The sequence below is a fragment of the Lepidothrix coronata genome, unplaced genomic scaffold (assembly GCF_001604755.1).
Source record: "Lepidothrix coronata isolate B3197 unplaced genomic scaffold, Lepidothrix_coronata-1.0 Scaffold34, whole genome shotgun sequence".
NCBI classification, from domain to species: Eukaryota; Metazoa; Chordata; class Aves; order Passeriformes; family Pipridae; genus Lepidothrix; species Lepidothrix coronata.
This window is the reverse complement of record NW_016690214.1, coordinates 3,698,591-3,724,970: the sequence shown is the minus strand read 5'-3', so window position 1 is coordinate 3,724,970 and position 26,380 is coordinate 3,698,591. Positions and strand designations below refer to the sequence as shown.

General features: G+C 46.8%; 1 protein-coding gene across 5 annotated transcripts in view; it reads left to right on the top strand.

Annotated features, from left to right (window-relative positions):
* The window catches only part of RAB11FIP4 (RAB11 family interacting protein 4), a 113,253-nt gene that overhangs the window by 78,503 nt on the left and 8,370 nt on the right, over positions 1-26,380 (top strand). For 3 of the 5 annotated variants that reach the window (XR_001874266.1, XM_017812111.1, XM_017812114.1), the window contains 4 exons: positions 19,125-19,342; positions 22,445-22,636; positions 24,107-24,241; positions 25,712-25,747. Coding sequence is in view for 4 of the 5 variants with exons in the window: in XM_017812111.1 (XP_017667600.1) it covers positions 19,125-19,342; positions 22,445-22,636; positions 24,107-24,241; positions 25,712-25,747 (581 nt within the window). In the remaining variant the exon portion in view is untranslated. Of the gene's footprint in view, positions 1-7,894; positions 8,023-19,124; positions 19,343-22,444; positions 22,637-24,106; positions 24,242-25,711; positions 25,748-26,380 lie in introns of those variants that run through there. The other 2 variants (XM_017812113.1, XM_017812112.1) reach the window with 2 other exon arrangements.

The window sequence follows — 26,380 nt, the reverse complement described above, 5'->3', positions numbered from 1 at the left end:
CACATCTCCCTAAGCACAGATGTGCTTTGGGCACAGTGGGCTCATTGTCCAAATAAAAACTGGAGGGAGGTCTGGAGTGATGTCTTGTCATATAGATGTGGCTGCTAAAAGCAAATTCTCCCAGCAAGGAAGTGCAGATTGTTTCTGTTATTGATTGCCACGGTCTCTGCTTCATTGGGACCACATGGCCCACGTTGTTTTTGTAGCTGTCCTTTATTAAAACTGACAAAGAAGTATCAGCGTTTGAAAAGATGAGTCTTGAGAGTCCCCTGGGCAGCGTTTCCATGCTGTAAAGTGATACTGGCACATTTGATCCACAGATGCTTTTAGTGATAAAACAAAAGCTTCCCTTCCCAGGGTGGTCTTCTACACTACAAAGCTTTCTGGGTTTTTTCTGTGCTTAATGGACCAGACCCCAAGAAGTGGAGAGAACCTGCAATTCTCCCTGCCTTAAACTGTGCTCTCAGGATTTGGTCCCGTGTTGTAAAGGCAGAGAAGGTCCCTATGTGTATAGTTTTTTAAGGTGTACTTTGCTGCTTCATCAAAGGCTCTAATAATGTGTTTTACATTCACATGTTGGTTTTCAGTATTCCAGAGACAGGTGGTTGGAAAGCTTTCATCCTTTCCGGTGACCAGCATTCACAGTCCCTAATCCTCCCCTGTTCTTGTGCCTGACTTTGTAAGAAGCCAGTCAGAGCTCTGTTTGAACACACAAACCAGAAGATTTTTGTTTTGGCGTTATATTTGAAGATACCTAAAAAAATTTAGATCTGAGACATTTCAGACTAGGACCTATCATGAGTGGAAATGTGTGACCTCAATCTGTCTGTGCAACAGCTCCTGATCTGTAAAATGGGAATACCATCTTCCCTCATTTTGCAGAGACTCTATGAAGATAAATTAATCGTTGCAGAGCACTCAGATGTCAGAGTGATGAACACCACAGAAAAGCTTGGGGGGAAATAAATAGTTCTGTCTGCAGAGCAGGCTGTTAGTAGTAGCCATAAATAAGACATGAAGCTGCACTTTGATCAAGAGACTAAAGCAGATATTGAATAGTAGCTGATAAACTGAGCACCATCCAGCCTGTGTCCTGGACACATCCAGACCAGTGGGAAGTAGTGTGTGATTGTGTGATTAAAGAGATATGTTGATGCAAACAAGCCATAGGACCAAAATGTTGCACCCATGAGCTCAGTACAGCCTTTCCCTGGCTTTAGGATGTTCTGTTCTGCAGCCTTGCTCTTAGCATGTGTCATGAGAGAAGTATTAGCCACTGGTCAGCATGAATTATTCTTGTCCTGGACAGCTGATTCTTTTTCTTTTCCGTTCCTCTGCTTACAAGGTGTGTTATATGGAGTAGAGGCTAAAAGCTTAAAAACGTCATGAAAGTGTGCTCAGAGCTGAAACTACCAAAAGGTGTGTTCTCCAGGCAGCAGCCTGTCTTCTGCACACCATGCAAAGCAGAATCCAGCAGAATCCAACACATCTGTCAGAACCCCCAGCTCCATCCACAGCTCCAGGCTCACCTGAGTCCTGGCCAGTTGCTTGCTCAGGTAGGGCAGTAACTCCTGGAGCCACGGAGGAGCAGAGTCAATTTGCCAGAGCAGACAGCTGAGTAAATGTGATCCCATCTTTCTGCTTGGCTCCCCCTTGGTTTAAGCTCTGGGGTGGCTCAGGGATGCTCACACTTTCCTTGCCATCTTCTGTGCTCTTACCTGCACAGTGAACGTGTCCGTGCCCTCAGTCTGCAGAGCCCTCCCAGCCCATTTTTGAAGGACAAGCTGCATATTTTTCGCTTGAAATTGCTCATGTAGCCTATTGTTTATTTTATTCCTTATTATTGGGCATTTTGACAAAGGCTAAACAGAGCAGATTTTGTGTCTGACATATTTTTGTAACGCTTTTGACAGAGGTGCTTTAATCGTGGAATAACAGCTACCATTATGAAGCACCTTCAGGGCTTGATACAGAAAATGCCAATGGTACAGTTGCGGTGATGAACAAAAAGTAAACTGCTTTTCAGAGGGAAAGGCATATCCTGTTCCATTATCTGGCCTTTGGACTCACAGTTCTTGACTACTTGTCCCTTGTGAGGGGTTTTGGAGAGGAACACAGAAAATCTCTCCAAACGCAGCCTCATTAAGCAACTAAAGTGTAACCTACGGATGGCAAAAAGGTTACAAGTAGCTCCTCTCTAGAGAGAACAGTGGGTAAGGCCCCCAAAATGTCTTTGTGCTGTAATTGGGTGTCACAGAGTCAGGTCCAGCTTCATTAGAGGCCCAAGGAATTGATGCTAATGGGCCCTCAGCCAGCCCCATCCTGCCTTTGGTGCTCTCGTCTTGCACAGAGACCTTCTCCTGTGAGCCCTGTTTGACCCGAGCTGTTTGATGTGCCTGGCTGCCTGCCCTGCTCCTGAGGGTAGGACACAAGCAGGAGCTCTGCTGTCACTGATGTTAAAGGTCGTGGGGAGAGCAGACCCCCCTGGTCTACCCCATGGTGTGGAGTCTGAAGAGCTGCTTCCTTACTTACTAAAATAAGCCTCTCTGCAGACACTTGGGGTCTTGTTTTTTTGGGAGTGGGAGCAGGGGTTGAGCTGAGCCTGCTTCACTCAGAGCAATGTTCCTGTGCAGCTGTAGTTTGGAGCTGACCTCCTCACCCCATCCAGGGGTGAAGGGATGAGGAGGGCAGGGAGGAAACTGCAGAAAGTTCTGGATAGGCTCTGTTGGCTATAAGTGCAGCCTGCTTCTTCCCCCTCTACAGTCTTCATCTCACCAGCTCCACACTTCTCCTGTGTTCATCCTATCTCAGCCTTCTCCCAACCTCCCCTTTAAGCAAGTCATGGGAACAAATTGTAGTCTGGAGTGAGCTCATTCTGCATTCCCTCTGTCCCCTTTTCCCTACCTCAAAGTCTGTCTTTGCCTATCCTAATTGTAAGGTCTTTGGGGCAGGGACTGTACTCTCCCTGTGTTTCTGCAGAAACTTCTTAGCTTAATTAGGGATCATTCTTGGTTTGTTCTGTCATAATAAAAGGGATTCATAATAATACTGCAGTAATTCACACCAGTCTTGCTGCATTTCCTTCAAAGGAAGCACTCCAAAATAAGATGAGAGTAGATGAGATGAAGATCAGGCCAGCTGTAATTACAAGTCTGCAATATCTCATTTTGAAGCAGAGCAGTTACACGCAGTAGTAACTTGGCTGGCTCTTATTGTAGGGGAAAAACCCTATACAAAAGGTATTTTTACATATGTCTCTGCGAAATAGCCACCAATATTCATCAGAGAGAGCACGATTAAAGGCTCTTGAAGCATGATTGGAGTTGCCAGTTTTCATGAGATAATTAAGATGCAGGTTTGGTATATACATTCCAGTGATCTCATTATCTTCATTATTAATTAGTCTCTGTTCTTCGCATTTCAGCTCCAGTTTCTTGTCATTAGGATGACTCGCCTGTGAGTGATGAGTTAGTGAGATTCAGAGGAAGCATTCTGCCCCTGGAACAGCAGAGGAGGTGCCAGCCTTTGTTCAGAATTGCTCCAGAGAAATTGCGGTGCTTTGCACCAGATCAGCAGGTTGTCCTGCCATAAACCCTTTCAGCAACACACCCTGCCCAGCGTTTCCTGGCCAGGAGCCTCTGGTTTCAGCAGGGACTCTGGGTGCTACTGGAAATCATCGGATCATGGGATCATAGTTTGGGTTGGAAGGGACCTTTAACATCATCTCATTCCAACCCCCTGCCATGCCTCTCCCCCTTCCCAGGGAAAGAGTCAGCAGTGATTGTGACTTAGGCAGTTGTGTATTTAGCAGTCTTCCTCTTAAGCACCCAAACAGGAATATTTTTCCCAAATTTCCTCTGGCATGCTTCTCCATAGCATTATCTGTGGGATCTGGCAGTACCAAGGGTCCTTTTGCCAGTGTAACCATCTCTTTTCTTTCCTGTGGTAATAAGGATAAAAGTTTACTCTCCAGTAACAGGTAGTTGTCAGTGAACCCCACCTCAAATCCTGGACAGGAGTCAAGAGTGCACAAAGAGTATTTCAAACACCTCTTTGTAGAAGTAGGCACGTGGCAGGTGGGATTTAGGGAAAAACAAGGTGAATTAAGATGGAAACCAGGTGTGAAGGAACGCCCTGCCGTTTTCAGGGGCCAGCTATTAAGGCACTGGATGAGCACATCTGGCACCATAGGGCTTTCCTTTGAAAAGCAGCAATTCTGCTGCTGATGGAGCCACAGAATACCCAAATAACCACGCTCAAGAGGGTCTCCATGTGCAGATCCTATTCACACAAACTACACGTGAAGCCTGGAGCGAATTTCAGTGTCTGTGGTCATCTGAGCAATTACGAACCTGCACAAATCCCTCAGCTGCCTGAAATCATGACAAGAGAACAGACTCCAGCCTCAGATGGGAAAAATGTTATCACGCAACATCTCCTCCTGTGGCGCTGACTCAGGGGAGTCGCAGCTGCCGGTGGTACCAGGCTGCTGCCCTGGGCAGACGTGCACCCCCTCTGCTCCTGGGCATGAAGCACTTGAAGGCCTGTGTCACTCCCAAAATTAGTCCTCGTCCCTCCAAGAGAAGCCAGTGATGGCCACCTGCCCTCCCTCAGCCGTGACAGCGTGCTCAGCGTTTCCCTTTGTAGGAAACGAATCGTAAGTCATATCAAACAGAAAATTGTCACTTCACCATGAAATATGTAAAAATAAGGTTTGTGTCTCAATGGAGATCAAAGACAGTTTATAACAATCTCCACTTCATCAGGCTTAGCTTTAATGAGGTGAGAAATGGACCTGTATTATAGCTAGGGTTATTACTAAATAAAGATTTTATACAGTCATTGTTTAATAAGCAGTGATTGTCTAAACCCTGTAGGTTTTCTAGGACCTTTATGAGAAACACTTCTCTCAGTGAGAGATTTGTGCCTTCTCAGTTACTACTGTGTAATAAATGGCAAAGCCCTGGGTAGCAAAGTGAGTAGTACATTCAGCTGGTGTACCACACAGTTGTGCTTATGTTCTTAACATCTCTATTATAATATTCATTTTAACTGTTGCTGCTTTATCTGTTTAATGATTATTTTATGTTTTGCTCATCACAAGCTATTGGAAGTAGGGCTGTGTTGGTTAATGGTTCTGTAAGTGTCAGGAACCATTTCACAATATCTGTAATGCTGCCTAATCCCTGTAACAATACAAACACTTCTGACTTGCATCTTTCAGGAAACCATTACAAAATGTACTGTGCAGGTAATTATTTCATTTAAGGTTGTTGTTTATTCTGCAGTGAACCCCTGACATACAACTGTCTCTTTCAAATTGAATACTGAAAGGAAAAGCGGATTTTAGGAGTGCCCTATTTAATAAGCAGTGCAGTTTTCTGTCCCTAGATCTGTCTTGTAGAAAAGTGCTTTCCCGTTCATTTAGATTAATGAATAGAAGGATGTCTGGGAGGTGTTTTTGATCGCTGTTACACCGTTCATTATCAGCTTATCAGCTTCCCAGGAGAGCTCCCAAACAGGAAGGGTCTGGAGCCCCACAGCTACCGCAGGGAGCTCGGGGTCTGCTGGGTCCTGTGTGTGCAGGGACCCGCCCCGAGCTGAGCCCTGCTGGCTCCCAGTGACCTCCCTGGACACGTGGGGACAGAACCTGTGCTGGCTGAAGCTGCACTTCGCTTTCATCTATTGCTGTTACACCAAACCTAAGGTATCCCCCACCCTTCCAACGCTTCCCTGCTCAGCAGAGAGGGAATTCTTTTCTTTTTCCTTCAGTGAACTGCATAAAGGGTCAAGTTCAGTGCTTGCTTTAAACGTTGCATGTGAGAATCGAGGCTAATGAATTTCTCTCTTCTTTCACTTTTTGAACGGCAATATTTCACACTTAGGAGTCACTGGCTGTGACGAAAGTGAGGGAAGGCTCAGGCAGTACCTGGGACGTGAGATGTTAAGCTGGTAGATGGGTTTGTCTGGTGAGCTGTGTCTGCCTGCTTTGGTCTGTTTGTGAGAATTTCCTTGTCCCCTGCTTCAAGTAACTCTTGGGCCTCTCTGGAAAATGCCCTGTCTTTGGACACAGCGAAGTCCGAAAGATTTGAGGACAGAAGTATAAAGCACTTCAATGATCTTTCAATGATTTACATTTACAGCATCTCTGTAACTCTGTACATGAGCACTGTTACTAAAGTACAACCTGAAGAGCTTTGCCTCTTTTGAAACACCTGTAGGTAACCTTAAAAACAGGTTTTGGAATATGGCCCGATCCAATGGCCAGGTAACGACTGGGAATTCTTTCCTTTTCCAAGTCTTTCAGTACCTTAAGGTTGGGAGGGAGGTGCTTGTCTGCACGTGTGATACAGCAGTGAAAACTGTCACAGTCAGTGAGGGCAGGGTTAGGTCCTTGGACAGGGGAAATAATTTCTATGGAAATAATGCCCCCTTCTTCCTCAGAGTCCTCTGCTGCAAAGCCACAGAAACAGATTTTCTTTATTTATTTTTTTCTTCATTGGCACAGACAGCACAGCAAACACAGTTCTTTCGAGGTGTTGCGAAAAAGGAAGTTACACAACTTCTAAGTGAAGTGAATGTAAAATAGCGAAGTCAGTGTGACTGTTCTCAGCCTTTCTGTTTTCCTTCTCTTTATCTTGTAACTAAAGGGATTAAAATCAAGGACAAAACAGACATCACTTCCTAACAGGATCTGTTTTGCTTTGCAGCACACTGAAGGTGCTTTAGCCTGGCACCACCATAACGGGAAGGCTGTAGATTTTTGTTTTATCATCACTCTGATGACTGAGGGAACACCAGGCAGGTGAGGTGATCCCCAGTGAACTCTGATGTTCCCAGAGACTGTCCCTGCCTGGGGACCTGACAGCCATGTCTGCCAGGGCAGGCCCCTCTCTTACTAGTCATCAGAAAACCCAAACTGGTTCTTAAAAATTCCTCTGTTGGTGTTTCAGACGTGTTCCTGCAGACTCACCACCTGCAGGAAAGTTGTCCATGACCCTGGAGTGGGGAGGCTGGTGGGTGCAGTGCCTGGAGTGAGGCAATGCTTTACCTGCCCTCACCCAGATCTGCTCTGGGACCTTCACACTGCAACCTCCTCCCCACAGAGAACAGGTCTCTGCCCACCATAGGCTTGAGCACTGATATAGATATATAAAGATATAGATATATACATATATATACACACATAGAATCATAGAATGGTTTGGGTTGGACAGGACCTTAAAGATATCTCCTTAAAATCCCCGTGCCATGGGCAGAGACACCTTCCACTAAACCAGGTTGCTCAGAGCCCTGTCCAACCTGGCCTGGAACACTTCCAGGGATGGGGCAGCCACAGCTTCTCTGGGCGACTTGTGTCATGTACACACACATAATTATATAAAACCTTAGAAATTTCATATAAATATATAATTAATATATATTTTATAAACACATTTGCATGTAAACATTATTATATATGTGTATATCTATTATATGTGTGTATATATGTAAATGTAAATTATATAATATAGAGAGAATTACTAAGGTTTTAAGCCGCACTTAATTTCTCAGGAACCCCAAGCAGCTTTCCCCTCTCACTAGCAATCACTGCTGATTTTAATTACGAATAATTCTGAGCGACATCGAATTATTTTTGAGCAAAACCGGAGTGCAGCTAAACCCACCAGCGAGGTCGGGCACGCACCGCTCCCACCCACCCACCCACCCACCCACCCGAGCACAGCACCCAACCGCGGGCGACCCGCGGGGGACGGGGACCGACGGACGGACCCCGCGCTCCGATGTCGCGGGTACCAAACGCCTCTGCCCGGACCCTGCGCGTCGCTTGGCAACGGCGGGGCGGGGATGCTCCAACTGTTGCCCGCCCCGCCGCCCCCCGCACTCCGCCCGCCCCCTCTGCGGGGCGGGGACGGGGCGTGGGCACCGCACCGACCTCCCGGCGCCGCGCCAGGTACGGGCAGCACAGAGACGGCGAGGAGGAGGAGGAAGGAGAAGCGGCGGTCGGTGTCTCCGTGCGGGGTGAGGAGGAAGTTCTCGGCGGTGTTTTTGGGGTGGGGTGGGGGTTTCCACGCCGCAGCCTCTGCCCGTCCGGAGCTGCGGCGTCAGGACGGGAGGATTCCTGATGGAAAGGGGGGATCCGTGAGGCCGCGCGGCGCCGGTGGGGATCGAGGAGCCGGGGGGGGGGAGAAGCGTCTCTGGGCTTTTTGCTGCGGTGCCCGCGTTTTCGTGAAATGCGGGGAATGCAGGTAGAGCGAAGCGGAACCCCGCTGGGGGTTTTTCTTCTTGTTTGCCAAAGGAGGGGTTTTTCGCTCCGGAGTTGTGTGTGCTGGAAGGTTGGGCTCGCTGTGGAAGTGAGCAGGTCCTGGGGATACTATTATATGGGAAAACGCCAAACCATACGTGGCTGTCAGCAGCCATGTGGGGTGAAATGGGGGTGTTGGGGAGGAAGGGGTGTCTTCCCGCGTAGCTGAGCCTCATACAGCACTCTGCTCTATCACCTGGAGATGCCCAAATATCTGGGATTTAACCCTTTACAAGGGGAAGAGGAGGAAAAAACTACTTTTTTAGGATGAACACAAGCAGGGGGGCTCGTTCTGTAATTATTTTCAGTGGCACTGGCAACGTGTTTGGATTGCCATTACTTATTGTTGAATGTTTTTAATACCCACTTGTGGTTCTGAATGCATTTGCTGGCTCTGGGATGCCGGTGACATAGGCAGGAAAAAATGATTTGCAGCTGGTGTGTGGCTGTCGCGACAGTCTGTGCTGGAACTACAGACGCTGCCTGTAGCCCTCGTGTGGGACCCGTGTTGCCGTGATGGGCCTGGGTTAGATGTGCCTGGCACCATAGGAAAGCAGCTCGCAGCAGAGATGTTCCTCTGAAGCTTTCAGTGGTGGGAGTGTAGACTTTGTGAACAGTTCCTGGCCTGCAGTTGTTTGTCGTGTCTCTGAAATGGAGAAGAGCGATTGTGCTTTCCTGTTATGCAGAAGTGATCTGGGGCAGTCCTTGCTCTGTGTATTGTGCTACTGCTGATTTTGGAGTGGCAGTTCAATGTTGTTGCTTTGGTTGGTAGCAATAGCTTCATTACTTGTGGCAGATCTGTGAGGTTATTTGTGGCTTTGGGGACACAAGTAACAATTTATCCTCGTGTTATTTGGCTGATTTATCAACTTACGTTGAGGAGGAGGCACAGAGGAGAGAAAACTTCTGAAATGGGTTCAGAATAGGCCCCCTGAAGGTGGACTCTGTGGTACCTGTATCCAGGCCTTTATACCCGTGATAATTTGTGATCATTTTGCTCCCTTTTGATACGCTGTCATAACTGCTTCTGTTGAAAACAGTCTTACTGCACTCAGATGACACACTGAATGTGGGGTTGCTCCACTGTTGGGATCAGATTGCCCTGTCCTAACTGTGATTTTTCTGCCTGTGGACCTTCTGATTTTCGGGGAGGTGGGGAATAACATGGAGTCACCAACACATATCTGCAGTACTGGGGAATATTATTCATGCAGCTGGGTACAGAAGGACAGACTGGAATTTCCACTGGCTGTTTGGCAGCATCTGCCCAAACTGAGAGGAGCTTGAGCTGTACCCAACACTAGATGTGGCAGTTTTAAATACTCTTTTAATGGGCTTCTTTTAAGTTTGTTATTTGAAGAATTACTGCAAACAGCAGCAGGTCTCCCAGAAGCCACCTGATGGGCAGATGTTTCTCAGCTGTGGTTGCCTTGTCAGGGGGCTCTTACCACCAGCATGGTTGGGGAATCTCTGCCATGTGCAAAGCCTGCAAAACAAAACACTTCCCATGCCAAAATAGCATGGGGAATGGAATCACTTTGCTCCAGTTATTGATTAACCAGTGCTGTTGCATGTGTTGAGCATGGCTTGATCTTAACTCTCGGTCTTTTGAATAGTGTCCTAGTGAAATGTTTTAAATGGTTATAAAACTAATGGTGAGTTTCTGTTGAATTAACCATTATCCAAACATTAATATTCTCAAATGCTCGCCATGTCTGGGTAGCTGACCCCTTAAATTCTGAATTGCAGCATAGTAGTGTGTCATTCCTTTTGTTCTTCCTTTAGTCATGTAGGTTGACTGCTACACTGAACATGACAGGCTCTGTGAGTCCTTCCTGACAACATAAAACAGTGCTTTGGGCACTGTGTTGCAGCAAATACTGCTGGTTAGTAGTAGGGGGTCTCTGCATATGGCTCTGCTTTGAATCGTGTTTTCAGTGTGCAAATTAATGTTCTTATAAATGATTTCTATTTGGTCCCCATCTGCTTTGTCTGTGCAGGTCCAAGGGTAGAAATATCTCCTGCCTTATGTGTATTTTACTGTATTAAAAAACACAGCTTGTTGACTGAGCCAGAGTTTATGATAAGTGGGTTCTTAATTCATGTTTGTCACGTGTGGAGCTCAGTGATGTGCTTGGCAGCCCTTCTGCAATTAATGCATTCACTTCACTGTAAGAAAGTAGAAGAGCAGGTATGTGAGAGATTGTCTAGATGGGGAGATGAAAATTTTTTTAAAAAATCAGTGCTTACAGTCTTTGCTGGATAAAGGCTGCAGTTATTCCTGCAGCAGAGACACTTTCACCTGTGGTTTGCCCAGCCACCAGCTGAAGAGCAGCCAAGGTCCTGCAGCTCCTTCCTCCTCCTAATGAGGAGCTCTTCAGAGCTACTTCAGTATTTCTTAAATGTGAAGTAAATTGCCTTTTAGGCTTGTCTGCATTCAGTGACCAATGAGCTCTGGGAAGTGTTTCTGTATAAACTAGAGCAAAGCCACATCCTTAATGCTTTCCCTCTGCTTGCCAACATAAACCACTCATTATCAGGCATGGCTGGATTTCTTACTGTGCTGAAGAAACTCGAGATGTTTCTCTACCTCTTGGGGTCTGAAATTGCTCCCATTCCCCAGCATCCCTCCCCTCTGGAGATTGCAGTGTAATCTAATCTGGGTGGGTGGCAAGACAGAAATATCATTTGTGAGGCAAACATCTCTTTTTCTTTGTTTTTCTTTAAATGGCTTTATTTCCCTGTGTTTGCTGGAGGCCAGACTTGCAGTGGTATAGAAAAGAAACGCGAATATTATAATTGCCAAGTTCTTTGGGGGGATGGGAATTTGACCAGCGTTCCTGTAAATAATTAGCTCAGACACAGGCAGAGCTGTTCCTGCCTGGGACGGCTTCTTCCTGTTCTTCACGCTGTTTGTGCCTAATGGTGCTCTGGAGGTGCCAGGAATACCCTCCTTCTCCTCACCCAGCCACTGGGCTGGGCAGCACTAAGTCAACTCAAGGAACTCTTTACCCATTGCCTGCAGCACCCCCGGGCAAAGATGATGCAAGTTTTTTTTGTTATTTACTGAGCACCCAATGGGTGACCTTGAGGCCTGTCAAGGAAAACATGTTGGCGTGTGAGCTGAGTTATCTCCTGAGCAGCAAACACCAGTTACAAAGAGCATCTTGTAACTACAGAGTTGCTTAATTAGGGAACTGAACTGAGAGGCGAGTGCTGGACTCTGCTTTAGGCTTAGAATAAAGACATTTCTTTGGAAGTAGCCTCCAGCTCTCCCTGTCATGGTATGGGTGTTCACTTGTAGCATTGCTTCAAAATAACGTAATCTGGCCATAGCTCTGACCCTTGGTCTTAAGACTGGTCTGTACTGGGGTCTTTGGGGTGCCTTGAACCTTCAGCTGCAGCTCTGTGTTTGCTGTGTGAGTGATGTTGTGACACCTGGCACCCAGGGCACAGCAGCCTCCCTAATTTTGCTGCCGAGTGTCCATGCCAAAGGAGTGGTAAATGCTGCTGCCCACAGTGTACCAGAGCTGCCTTCACTGGCCTTGAAAGGGGCAGGTTCAGCAGGGACAGGTTCAATAAGGTCAAGTCTGAGCATCAGTCCCAGGCAGCCAACCCTGGTGAGAGTTTGACGTTTTCCATCCCCCCTCCCTGTTACTGCTGTTCTGACTTTTTAAAAATAGAATGAGATTGTCTCATCTGAAGGCAAAGGCTTCTCAAGAGGGTTAATTATGTCACATTTATTATCTGCTGCGCAGATCTTTTTAAGCAAATATGAATAATTTTTTTAGTTACATACCAGCTTTTATAAGCCGAGGTCTGCAGCACCCCCACACATGCTGCAGAGGCAATGCTGAATTGCTCACAGCTCATTTCAACACAAGAGCTGCCAGACCAGGGTGTCCTGTCCCAGGGTGTCCTGTCCCAGGGCAGGGGGGTACCTGCTGTGGGCTGTCCCAGCAGTTCACTGTGTGGGAAGGACCCTGGGATCAGTCTGCAGCGGGCTGGCAGAGTGCACAGTCACAAGGATTTCACTCTAGAAGTGGTACCAGAGACTTCTTAGGTAATTAGGTCTTGTCTCTGCTCCTGCTGGACACCTTAGGAGTTTCCTGAGTGGTGTTTGTGACATGCTCATGGTGTACCAGCATGGTGACACTTTGCACCACTGGGGATGTCAAAGAGAAGGGAAACTGTCTTGCAGCTCAGAGCTAAATGTGCCCTAACCAACGTTGGAACAAGGTGCCAAACGATGTGGTGGGTTTCCTTCTGAACTCTGTGGTTGATGTGCTGGCCCTGTTCATGCTGAAGATAAGTACTCTTTTTCCTAATGCTGCAGATTAGGATGGTTTTTTCATCTGCAAAGGGATGCTCCTTGCTTTGATGAGCCTCCAGTGATGGCTGATGAGTGTATGATAGTCCAGCAGTGGGAAGCAGCCTGGGGAGTGATGGGACACAACTTCAAAGGAAAGGGAAGAGCTTTTTTTTTTTTTTAACTTTCTTTAGAGGATCAAATTAGCAGTCTGCTAAAGTCTTTTAATGTTAAAACTTTCAGAGCATAAACAATGACCTGTGAAAAGGAGTGCTTGGATCTGGACCCTGTGCATGATGAGGTCTGGCATCTCTATTACGGCCAATTAAAGTGACAGGTAGCAGAGTGTAACCACTCCTGACTCCTGCCGTTCCCTGGCTGGCTCCGGGCTGCACACGCCCTTTCTCCCTTGCCTTGGAAAAGGCACGTCAGTTTGAACTCCCAGCCAGAGCACAAAGCAGCCTTTCAGAACCCCTGTGCCCTCTGCTCGTGTGCTTCAGCAGGAACAGCCCAGAAGCTGAAGCTCGGTCTTTCAGTCAGAACCTGCTGTCCTTGAATTGCACAATTGTGTGAGATACAGATGTTATCCTGCAGAGGCTGGCAGTGCACTGCAGCACAGGCAGAGCTTGCCCTGTGTCTGGGGACTCTGCACTGGCTTTCCAGGATTCTGTCCAGCACTCGATCCTGGATTTGGATTTTAGGAATAAATTGCCCCTTCCAATACCCACAGCAGGAGTGTGTGAAGGTTTGCTATAAACTGAACTTCAAATATTAGATTTGAGTAACAAAACAGTCAGAGGAAGCTACTGCATTGAGCAAACTAACCCATGGCCCTAAAATAGCTTCTTATTTGAACAGCTTGGTAAAATAACCATGCTCTGCACACTGGTGCTGAACTCTGAGAGATTTTATCCTCCCAGCTATGTGGGGAGACTTGGTGTTCTTCTGTGCTGGAGGAGGAGATGGAAGCAGTTTCTGTGGCTTCCTGCCTCCCCAGCAGCCTACCTGCGAGAAGTCCCTGCTGTGCCCTGTGCACGGCCACAGCTGCGTGGGGGAGAGCGAGCCAGATGTGGGGGAGAGCGAGCCAGTCGTGGGCGAGAGCTCGCTCACATCACGGCTGCAGACGCCCACGTGTGGTCTCGCTCAGTGCTGCTACATTTTCCTCTTCCGCGGTTTCTCCTGTTCCCGTGAGATCAAAGGGTAGATCAGCACCTCCCCACCTCTGCCTGACGATTGAAAAGGGAAGGGAAATATGCCGGGGAGAACCTGGGCGTTAAAAAAAGTTCACGGGCCACTTGGTGTAAATATGCAAATGTTTGTAGAGGAGTGGCTGTTTCTAAAACACATTAGCGAGAAACGCTTCACACCCTTCTTTGTCACCCAGTAATTAAGAGAATATTTGCCTTCCAATGCAGTGGCTGCTTAAATAAAGATGAGAGAGCCTGGATTTTCTCTTATGATGGATGTGCAACAGTAAGTAACAAACATCTGAGACCACCAAGCCTGGCACACCTCCACGTGGCACCTCTTCCCTTCCAGTTGTGGTGAAGTGACTTTTCCTGCGTTTTTGCTGGGAAGAAAGTGAATGAGGAGGGTGCAGGGACTCAGACTGGCATCTGCCCCATACCCAGCAGGTTCAGGTTGTCAGAGTGCAGGCTGGGGGCACGATCCTGGCGAGGGAAGTGCCACGGCTGATGTGCATGTGGCATTGCTTGTTTCTGGTTGTGTGTGGTGGGTCCAGCTCTTACCAATCAAATTGCACAGTGGTGGGATACTTGGATGCTCTTTTCTTCCCTGTCTCCTCTGTCATACTGTGAAGCTGTCTAAATGTCAGGGGTGCTGGTGATTTGGCTGTGACAGGAGTGAATTTTAATGAGGCTTGCTCTTCAGTGTGAATGTATTGATGTAGGCATGTCATGTAGCCTGTCTGTCAGCCAAGTTACTAGCTTTCAGCTGTATTATATGCATAATTTAGGGACTGCTTCCAACCTGGGAAAGCCCAGTCAGGTCACTGCAGGGCAAGGCAGAGCTGTATTCCCATACCCACCTAGTGCTGACGCTGCTTTCGTGACCCACAAGGATCAGAAGGAATCCATGGGAATCGCTGTCTTCTGGCTCCTGCTTCTCTTTGGGGTTGCTGTTGCAAAGGCAGGCTGGGCTTACTCATCTGCCTTCAATGCAGCCACACAATCGCCTCTTTCGAGGAAGGGAATTCATTAGTTTCTGTGAAGTGGCCTTGGATCTCTGGGCAGCAGGTGCTTCTATAGAGCAAACTGTTGCTGAATATTCAACAGTTGCTATACAAGCAGTCGGGCCGGCTGCCTGTGAAGCACTTGGAGTTATCTTGAGCATCCCATTAGATAAAGTGCAAAGCACTTGCAGGTTTAAACCTACCCACAGCTACGTTGTGTTGGTGGTATTTTAGCGTTTGGGGCTGGGTTTTTGTTTGGGGTTTTTTTTAAAATGTGAATCTTCCAAGATCATAAGCAGCAACTTATCTCTTTTGACTCAGCCAACAAAGGGAACTGCCTAGCAGAATGACAACCACAGTGATTCATATTCAAGGCATCATTCTCATACTGGTTTGGGCTAATGACATGTGCACTGGAAACAAATGACTCAGGCTGGAAGTGTCTCTTCATAGTTAAACTTTTTAAACTCTCCTTAAACTCGAGTTAGCTCTTTCAAGCCTACCCGAATAACACTTGTTCTTGCCAGCCTCTAATTTGGTACCTGCAGTACTGTAGATATGTAAGCTATGAAGGAATAATTTGAGGGGTTAAGGTGTGCAATCAGCCTTTTCTTTTTCTTTTCTCTTTTTTTTTTTTTTAGCAGTTTAGGTGTGGTCTGTAAGCAGCTTGTGCTACATGGCATCATTGAAAGTAGGGTTCTGTGAGAAACCATGGTCACTGAACAACTGCAGCTTCAAATAACTTACAGCTTTAGTCAGGAAGGCGTGGATGCCTGTATATTGCTTGCTAGTGACATGCCCTGATCCTCTTGTCTTGTAGTGGCTTATTGAACCTGTATCAGTTGTTCTAAAGGTGCTTTGTCTGTGTTCTCCTGCTGGTTATTTAGGCCACAGAAGGAAAACCTGTAATTCAACGTGTAATTGTGACAGTTGCACTGAAGGCTGGTTTCACCGAGGAGCTGAAGAGACACCTCAGTGGTGTTATCCTTGTTCCGTGCTTTACGGGTATCCTTGTGCCTGGAACACTGCATTATTAGGGGTGTAGTGATTCCACACCCCTAAGCTCTTAAAACTTAATAGCAAAGCACGTAGTTCCTGCTCACAGAGAACAGGTTTCAGCACAGGAGCTGGTCCTGGTTGCTGTACATCTTGCTGAAATGGCGTTGGCACCGATTGGAGGTGGACCTCGAGCACTTAAAAGCATGGAAAAGCAGCTGATGCAGCTGCTGGAGCTGAGCCTTCCTGGCAGGGTTGTTTGTTGGTGCTGCTTGCTTTGAAAGGGCCGGGGGTCCTCAGGGTGTGATTTGGCTGCCGGGTGCTCAGAAAGCAGCTGAGCACTCTGTTTGTGCCGGGTGTGGGGTCGGTGCCAGGTTTGAGGAGGGCTGGCAGCCTGGGATGTGGGATCTGCTTCCCCCTCTTCGAGGAAGCAGCTGAGGGGGAGCTCCTCCAAGGAGCTTGGCTGGCCCATGTTCTTCATTTATCCAGTCCCCATCAGTCCCTGAGCTCCCCTCAGCTCAAGGGTGGGATCAGCAGAAGGGGAGGATCTCCTTCCAGAAGGGGTTCCAAGTCTTACAATGGGTCATCGCCTCCAAAAGCTCATTTCTTTTCTCCCTTTTTTTTTTTTTTTTTTCACGGGACTTAAAAGTGTAGGAACAGAACAATTGCACTTGGGAAGGAATCCCTGGTACTGAGCAGGCTGGGAACAGTGCAGCCTGTGCTGGAGCTGTGGATGAGCACTCTCAGACAAGTAAATGTGTAAAGGTTAAGTTGCCACAAAGTGACAGGGAAGAGAAATGAGCCCTCAGCCTGTACAGATGACACTGCACATTTAATTGCTAATGGACTCTTTAAAGAGCAGCTCGGCAGCTATTATTAGAAAAAGCAAATGTGTGGTGTTACCTACGGAGAGCAAAAAGGGAGTCTTTCCCGATCTTCTCGACCTTTACTTTCTTGTGTTAATTTGTTTAATACCAGTGAGATTTTCCTGCTATAAAAACTTGCTTAAGCAGAGACTTCTCCAAAACCTCTGAAAAAGACGTGCTAATTGGGAGCTTCAGGGATCCATTGTGTACTCCCTGCTACTCTCTTTCCCGCCTGGATCAGACTTTTACCAGCTGGTGCAATTCCATAACAGCAGTCAAGGGCTTTATTGCATTAAATTTGTTAGGAGAAATGGGACCTCTGTGCCTGTGGGGCTCAGCGTGTGGGAGGAAACTTCGGGGAAATGTTAGATAAACAAACACTCCCGGGTACTTCTGAAACATTTTAATTGCTCTTAACAATATTTGCTTTTTCAGCACCTACTAAAAAGGTCTTATTGCTTGTGCTGTTTGTAGATCCCAAGGTACTTTTCAAAGAGCAACAGTGGCATTGTCCCTGCTTGCTTGTGATGGTGCAAGGTGCAGGTGAGATGTGCTGGAGAACCTGGGGCTAAGGCAGGGCCAGGACAGGCTCTAGGGATGGGGTCTGACCTGCCAAACCACCCTGTGGATGAGGCGCTGTGACCGTGCTGAGGTGCTGTGGCTCAGAGCTATAAATCCGATTGCATGAGTCAGCATGGCTTCAGTAGAGACTACATGGCAGAAACCAAGGCTGAATATCCTTTTGGACATCTCTGAGTGATACCTAAGGAAAGTTTCAGGTGTAACAAGGTTGACACAGAGCAGTGGGAAAAGGCATCTACACGTGTGGTTATTATTGTATAAGTGTCTCACTGGCATTCCTTGTTCATCTGGAAGACCTGTTGAAAGCTCAGCTAGAAAAGCATCCAGTGTCTGCTCTCAGTGTACCTGGAGGTTCAAACACAGCAGGCAGTGCTGTGCTTTTCCCTGCTCGGGTATTCATTAGTTAATGAGGTTTGAGCAGGTGGGGTTGTTTTGAATTTTTTCAGCCTCCATATGCTGGGAGGTTTCACAGTTATATAAACTGGTGTTTCAGGGAAAAAATGGACGGCGAGACCTGCATTTCTAATAGGAGTTTTTGCAAATCTTCAGAAGCTGCAGCTTCTGCCTGACTCTTGTCATGATGAAGTGAAAAAGACGCTGAGAACAGTTTGTGTCATCAGCACAGAACATCTCTGGTTCTGCAGGAGGGGCTTTAAGCCTCCTTGGTTCCTGCAGAGGAGTGTCCAGAGGCTGAAGCAGAGCTGTGGCAAGTGGTGGCACTGTGGCAGTGTCCCAGTGAAGGTGCTCAGCAGAAGGGCAGGGGATGCTGGCAGTGGTGCCAGGCTGCCAGTGCCTTGGGATTCCTTGGGGAGGAGCTGGGCAGGATGACAGTTATGCCTAAACTATATCCTTGAATGAAATATTCCATTCCTTGTGCCAGTGAACTGAGCTTTAAATACCTGATTGTCTTCACTTCCTGACAGCAGCTCAATGGTCAGGCTGCCTGTGGAGCTCCCAGGTGAGCTTTGGAGTGAAGCTCTGAGTCAGAGCATTTGCAGGACTCGCTCTGGACCTTTGAGTTATTTGTGTCATGCTGGATGGGAATTGTCAAAGCAACCCTGTGTTGCTGCTTATCAAAGGACAGAGTGAAATCTTCGCCTTTATTTTTTCAATTAAGAATTTTTATTTGTCCCTCAGGGCCAAGCAAATAGAACCCAGCTTGTCTTGGCTGTTGTGAGTGTTCACGGGGCAAGAAGGGGAGGGAGAGGACAAACAGCAAGAGCAAAGAGTTGCATTAATGAGAATGATGTCTTATTTTAGTTGATACATGATCAAGACATGTGGTTCCAGGAAGCAGGAACAGATGATTTCAGTCTTTCTTTTTTTCCTGCTCTCTTAAATCTTTATCACCATGACTTACCATAAACATTTTAACACCTGCCAACTCTTTTTTCACCTTATATATTTTTGTGCATCCTCAAAGACAGAGTAAACTGTTAGGCTTATCTGGTTTGCTTTTGTTTAATCTATAATATTAATCACAGGACTAACTCTCAGTGACTCGTGTATTATCTTCTTTCAAAGGACGCCTCATTTTGTTATAAAACTTTGGGGCATATTTATTACTTTAAGTGCATTTTTTTAGTAAATTAGGGCAAAATTGATTGCATTTCACGCCTGAGTGTTGTGTCCTCTGACCCTTACTCCCATGTAAGAGTCAGAGACAGTATTTGAGCCCCTCTGGAAGGTACAAGCTACCTCAGGGGCCTGCAGGAACTGGCTTTGTAAAAGCAGGTCAGCTTGTTGTTTTATGGCTTTTATTCAGTATCACTGTTGCTTACCAGGGCAGCCAGAGAGTGGGTTATTGCTTCTCCTGTATCTCCTTGACTGCCTTAAGGGGCGATCTGAACTGACTCCCAACTCTTCTCTTTCCAGGGGGGTGAACTCCAGGACTGTGCCTACTTGGACAGCGAGAGCGCCTACAGCGAGTCGGAGCTGTTCCCTGATGAGGACGGGATGACTCTGGCCCAGCAGGAGGTTCACCATGAGTCTGACATGGACAGTGCCATCGAGAGTGCCCAGAGCTCGGAGGCCTCTGACGTCTGCCAGGACAAGGACGGTGTCCTGGGGGGCCTCTTCCTGCCCGGGGACAAGTGAGTGCTGGTTTTGCCCCGTGGCAGCAGCTCTGTTCTGTTCCAAGGCATGTGCCAGGGAGGAAGGAGCCTCTGTGTGACTAATCCCTGCTGTGGGAGGCTGAGGATGTCTGGTGGATTGAGAGACTAAACATCCATTTGCAGTGTGAGGGAGATGGATGTCCAGGTCTGCTTAGGTAGTCCCAGTCCTGGCTCCTGGCATGTTCTGTGAGCACTCACAGGACTTGTGTGTTGAAGTGAAAGCATTGTTGGGTCTCTCCAGGATGGATCACTGTGTTAGCATCCCTCAAAACTTAGGATCTTCTGTGTTCCCTTAAGCTTTACATGCTGGAATTAAATACTTCCTGCAAAGCAGTTCAGTATGAGGAATGCTGCTTTAGTCTTTTGTGCATCTAGTTACCTGGCAGTGTGGGCTCTGCAGATTTGCTTTGCAACTTCATGTACCAAGTTAATTCTTTGTGTTTCTAATTTCCATAACCTTTAGTGTTCAGTAGTAAATGGTGTTTAACACGGGGTGTGCTGGCATGTGTGTGTGTAACCATAGTTTGCTGTTAACACCAGTGTCTCTGTAATCCTAACTTGACTCTTCCCAGGTGTGTCCCTGGGAGCGTTGGTTAAAGATGACTGGGGTGGGAAAAGGACCCAACTTGATTTAATCCTGCTTTGAACTGAGTTAACACAGTACCACAGGACAGAGCTCAGCTGGGCTTGCTTTGTAAGCCTCTGCCTTGTCTTCCCTATTTTTGGCTTGCCGTCTTGACTTGTGTCTCCTGAGCTTTGTTCATTGCTAAGGTAGTCTTCCTTCACTCTCCTGGGCCTCCTCAGGTGCTCCCTGTGCAGCCTCATTCCTACCCTCCTCCTGAATTTCTCAGCTACCTGTTCTGACCTTTTCCCACTTGCCCAAGCAATCTCAGAGATTTATCAAGATAATTACAGTTTTCATCAGCTCTTTATCAAACTTGTCTCCTTTGCTTGCCATTCCCAGTTCTCCAAAGCCCCATCCTTGCAGTGACTTTCACCTGTACTGGGTTTGAAATGAGTCTTTCCTTCCAGCTGTGCCAGTCAGGCTCTTGTGAAGGGGGTGGGAAAGGCATTGTGCATCCTGTACCCTCCTTCTAGGGCAGGCAGGAACTACTAAGAGCTACTGTGCTACTACTGATAGACCTTGGTTTATCCTCTGAAGCCTCCTCAGCCTTGGTAAATCTGTGGGAAAACACTTGTGAAGCTTCATGCAGAGCAGGAGATAGCTTTAAAAGACAAACAAACAAAAAACACCAAACACACGAAAGTTTCCTTCAGAAAGCATTAGAATGAGGGAAATCATCTGCTTTTAGCAACTCTTTTCAAATGGCTTTGCAATTCCTAGGCCTCCAGTCCTGCTGGAGGTGTTACGAGGAGCTTCTTCCCAAGCTCACTCGGTGTAACTATGTTGAGATGCAAACAGCAGTTGCAGTTACACAGATCATGAGATCCCCCAAAAACGAATCAATACATGGCACAGCAGTTCTTCACGAATAGATGTTGAGCTTCTCACTAATGCCCCAGCCAAGGAGCCTTGTTAGATAAGTTTGATCTATTTCTAGTGTGAGTATTCCTATCTTCATCCTTTAATAGTGTGCCAGGCTTGACTTGCCCTAATTTCTGTTAATGTGAGTTAGATAAATGAGTTGCAGGTTATAAATGGATCTCATCAAAACGGGAGAAACAAAAGAGCATACATCTGAAATGTTGGCAGGCTTCCTCTTCTGCTAATTGCTTTTGGAGGGAAGGGATATGCAGATAGTGCTTGCCAAAGGAACACTGGTGCATCTCTTGTTTACAGCTCACCAGTGTAGTATTACAGGAAAAAGAATCTCCCTGTGGAGAGGTTGGGAGGTTCAAGGCAGACTCAAAAAAAACATAGGAGGAAATATTGCTGAGCTGCTGTAGAACCATCAGCTGGGAGTTACTGTCCCGTGGCTCAGCTGGTGGAGTTGAAGGTGCAGGCACTGTGCACTGAGGCAGAGGGAGTGGAAAACTTGAACCAATCTGCACAAAGTGCCAGCAGATTCCATCAGTGCCTGTCTGTATTCCAGAGGCCCTGGATTCTGCTCTGTAGTGGGAAGAGCAATGTGTTGGGCAAAGCCAGGGTTCCACAAGTGAATCATCTTACTTCAGGCCTTCTAGGTGGGTTTTCTGTAGGGAGAAGTTTGTTTGTAAGAACTTGTATGTGAATTCAGTGGCTTCTCTCTGAATGCCTGACTGAGGTGGGAGCTGAGCAAACCTGTGTGGAATCTCTGCCTCGGCAGGTGCACTCTGAGGCTGCAGGGCAGTCTGGACTCTGGGCAGGAGAACACTGTGCCCTCTCTGCAGCCAACTTGCTCTGTTTTATTAGATGTGATGTGCTCAAAACTGCTCTGCCAGCTGCTTTCCTGTGGTGCCTGGCTCTGCTGATCTATTTACCTCTGTGCCCTCTCTCTCTGAGGTCACAGGGTCCTGCCATTCCTGCCTGTTGGGCATTATTTGAAGTGCTTCTCTGGTAGCTAGGCAGCCTCTCCTTGTGGTCCTTATCTGCTCTGAAAGACACAATTTGTCATGATGGAAGGAAGGTCACATCAGTAGCTTTAGTGACTCTCAGGTGTTGTGGTGAGCTCAAGTTTGTTTCTGACCACACAGAAGAGAGTGGCTGGAACTCATGGGGTGTGGGAGAGGGTTTATTGGGATTACTGGAAAACTCTCTGATTATGGAATACAGCGACAGCCTCTGTGTTGCACGTGTTCTTCTCACTACCCCATGCATTTTGGAGTTGTCTGCATTCAGAGCAGAAGTCCCCACTAGGAAATGGTGACTGAGGATCATCAGGGTGTGCTCTTTAAAGTGAAGTGGTTTGTGTTGATCCAAACCTGTCTCACAAGCAGCTTGTTTGTAGATACCTGTGCTCGTGCCTTTCAGGGCACGATGTGTCCATTGCACATCAGATGCATTTAGCACTTCAGGGTTTTGGCACAAAGTAAGCGGGGTACAACTTCCAGTGAGGGGACAGGCTGTGAAGGTGGAAGATTCCATGTGAGGTGAGGTGCTATCAAAGTCGGCCTTCGAGATGTTTTGACCTCTTGTTTCAGGTCAAGTCCTCACAACCCTTCTGCAGCATCTGACCTCTCCACTTACTCTACCGCCTCTCTGATCAGTAATGAAGAACAGTTTGAAGATTATGGGGAAGGAGATGATGTGGATTTTACTCCCAGTAGCCCATGCCCTGATGATGAGACCAGAACCAACGCCTACTCTGACCTTGGCTCATCTGTATCTTCCAGGTTGCTCCTTATTCGTTAACAAACAATTTTTAATCTTTATTCTTCTCTGACCATACCAGAGTTTACACTGGTTACACAGACTCACCTTAAAATGTTATCACTTCATTTTCTGCCCTCCAGTTGACAGACTGCATTTAATAAGAGCTGAGCAAATATATTGTTTCTGATAACCTCCGTTGGGTTCTGTTGAAATAACTGGGCTGTTTTGCTTCTAGAGATTGCACTGTATTGCAGACAATATAATTCACAGTTCAGGGCTAGTACTGGAAGGGATCTGCTGCAATGGAAACCAGCTTAGCACTGTGCACCAGCCCTGATGCAGTGGAGAGAAGATTTACAGGAGAGCTGTTTCTCTTTGGTGTTCTGATACTGCAAATCCTCAGCACTGAGCTGTGAGGGGAAGTGCTGCCCACGGACAGGGGGTTATCATAAGCAAGTAGCTGCTCTCTGTTGGGAGCTAGAAATGCCACAGCACTGCACTGGTTTCCTGCCTGTGACCTCAGTCTCTGCAGCTCTTACGTCCTGTGACCAAGTCAGTTCCAGATTTTACAGTCCTTCCCCAGGCAGGGGAATGGGGGAGCAGGGTTGGGAAGAGCTGAGCATGGAGATTGTCTAGGATTTGCCTGCTTGGATCAACGGCACACGAAGGTCTTGTGCTTCATGGCTAACACAGGACAAGCTCACTGCATCCTTCTGTTCTGCATGCAGCCCCACGTGCTCCCCTCTGTTTCCAGCACTTCTGCAGTCCAGCCTTGCCACCTCTGTCCTGCATGCAGAGCCAGCACCCTTCTCCTCTGCCCTTTCACGAGGATGGCTTGTATCCTTCATCCCCTCCTTCCTTGGGTCTGTGCAGCCCTTTCCATTCTCATTCCTGGGGCTCAGTGCACTTCATGCCATGATTGCTCTTTTTTATTTGAATTTATTTTCTCTTTATCATGCCAAGAGCTACTGTTATCTCCTCTGTGTCCACTTCTCCCTTCCTCCTCATTCCAGGGTTCCTTTCATCCTACCATCTGAGGGGCTTTGTGTGACTTCTTACCCAGCCACTCTGTTTTTCATCTTCCTGTCTTTCTCTTGGAGAAGAGACTCTTTGGTTTGCATGCCAGGCTCTAATGGGAAGATGGGCAGGATGAGAGGAGGGCATTGCTGAGGTGGAACATAGTGATCTAGCTGCCTTTGCTACATGCATCCCAGTGGACTCTGTATGCCTTTTGCTATTCTTCTGGTCACCCAGACTGGTTCTTTGCACTGACACCCAGACCACGTCCTCTGGAAAGGCTCAGCTCAGACAGGTAGACTTGCCCTAAGGCCAGAATGCTCCATCATCAGCTCTGAATTAGATGACTGTGGTTAGAGGTGATTCTTCAAGTCCCTCATCTGTGATTCTGACACGCAGACACACAGTCAAGAGGAAAGCCAGTTGTGAGTTGGTCACTACAGCCAGTAACATCTCTCCTTTCCTGCAAACAGCGCTGGCCAAACCCCCCGAAAAATGAGGCATGTTTATAACAGCGAGTTACTGGATGTTTACTGCTCACAGTGCTGCAAAAAGATAAATCTCCTCAACGATTTGGAAGCCAGGCTGAAAAACTTGAAAGCAAACAGGTAAGCAGCCTATTGCACTGCTTTTGGCAATGCCCCCTGGAAATGGCACCAGTTAGAAGCAGGAGGAGAGGGAGAGAGAACCCTCTCCTTTCCTGTATCCCATTCTGTCTTACACGTGTGTTGTCCTTAGAAAACAGTAAGAAATTTAGAGTTTGACATCTAACCTGAACCAAAATGCTGTTCCTCATTAGCTAGTAGCTATTTTTCTGACTTAAGGTGCAGACAGCATTAGTAAACTCAAATATTTTAACCAATGAGCTCTTTGATTGCAGAGTGAGAGTGATATTTCCAGGAATTTTTCCCAGGAAGTGAGATCTGTTGTGCTGCTTAGTGCAGATCTACAGTTAACTACTGCTTTCTCCAGGTGGGAAGGAGGGATCTGCAGATCCTTAGCTAATGCATATAACCTTACATACACCTCTCCTAAAGCTACTAGTCAGCAGAGGTACTTTGTTCCTATGGGATTTTATTTTTTTTTTTAATCCTCAAGGGAACTTGGAAAAATGACAAATTCTTATGGCAGAAGTTACTTCTGGAGTTCTTGGAAATTTCAGCTCTTTCCTTACATTTCTGTAAGGAAATTTCCTTACATCTCTGCCACTCCATCCCCTTCTGAGCTGTGCTGAGCACTTGGAAAGTGCTTGCAACAATCACCCAGGGTTTTTTGAAGGCAATTGTTTGGTGGGATTCTGGCTCCCCCTAGAAACTGAACATGAGTCCTGCCTGTTGGCACAGTCCTTGGGACAGAGCACACTGCGCTGTCGGTGGCACAGCAGTGGAGCACTTGACATGAACAGTGTTCCTGCCCTAGCAAGGCTCTGCCAACACCCAGAGCGTGACCCACCAGGGCTCTGGGAATTTTGTGAGGGAGGCTGTGAATGCCTGGCTGGAAGAGAGCAATGCCCTGGCAGAGAGCTGTGCCTGTGCACGCTGAGATGTGACATCCTCTCATGGAGAGGTGCTGCAGGATATTTTGATCTGGTTCTGGTGCTGTTGTCTGCAGTGTGGCCCTTTGTCTGGATAATTCCAGTCCCTGGCTTGCAGAAGGGAGCTGTGAAAATGGGAAGCACCTCAGTTCCTGTGCTGAACTGGGAAGCATTATGGGGAAGAATAAACTAACTGTTTATAAAATCATCTAAAAACTGGGAATCCGGAATCACTAGTTCATCACTAACTTAGTGTCCCTTTGTGGTGTTTCTAATGTTAGTTTTGCTCTGATTTACACTGACAAATCTCTGCTAAACATAACAGTATTTGCAAATTGACTTATTAATGATCACAGTAATTTGTGGCTTCACTCATCTTTGCATTTGTTAGTAACTGCAGCTTTTGGTTAAGTTGTTAAAGAATATTGTTCACAGAATCATGTTTTGACTTTGCTAAAATAGTCAATATTCTGTTTCATTATGCAATTAAAATTGGATCAAATCAGTATTTAATTCCTATATCATTCCTTCTGTATCCATATAGCCCTAACAGGAAAATATCAAGCACAGCTTTTGGAAGGTAAGAGTCTTCAACTTTTCCATGAATACTTGTGGAATCAGTCATAACAATTCCATAAGTGGGAGTGGGAAAAGAGATTAAGAATAAGTTTGGAAAACAAAAATTTGCCAAGATAAGTTTTCAAGGAAAGGGGCCTGTGTTTGGGTAGGGATGTTAAAGAACATAGAAGCCAATACTTGGCTTGGAGCAGGCTCCTGAACTGGAAAGAGCTCTTAAAAACATAGATAGTTGCTTCCCTGTCTGCCAACTTTCTTCCTTTATACTGCTGTTCCATCAGTCCAGGTATTGCTTCTTTAACCCTCATAATGTGGGCCTTGTTGTTGTTGCCAAAATGCAAAGGAAAACAAGAGCACCCCTTTAAAGAAGACATACAGCATTGTCATCTTCCTTTGACTGAATGAACCAGCCCTGGGCTGGGGAGGCCTGGAAGGGTTGGGAACATTTTACATAATCTCCAGTGTTACGTATTTCTGACACTATTCTACAGTGGGAACTGCTTGGGATTTCTTTTTTTATATTTTTTAAAAATTCTTACTCTATGAAATTTTCTAGATTAACTGCACCAACCAGTGTGCAGTGGTGACCTTTTTAAAATTTCTAATAAGGCAAGTACAATTCAGTACATAGTGTGAA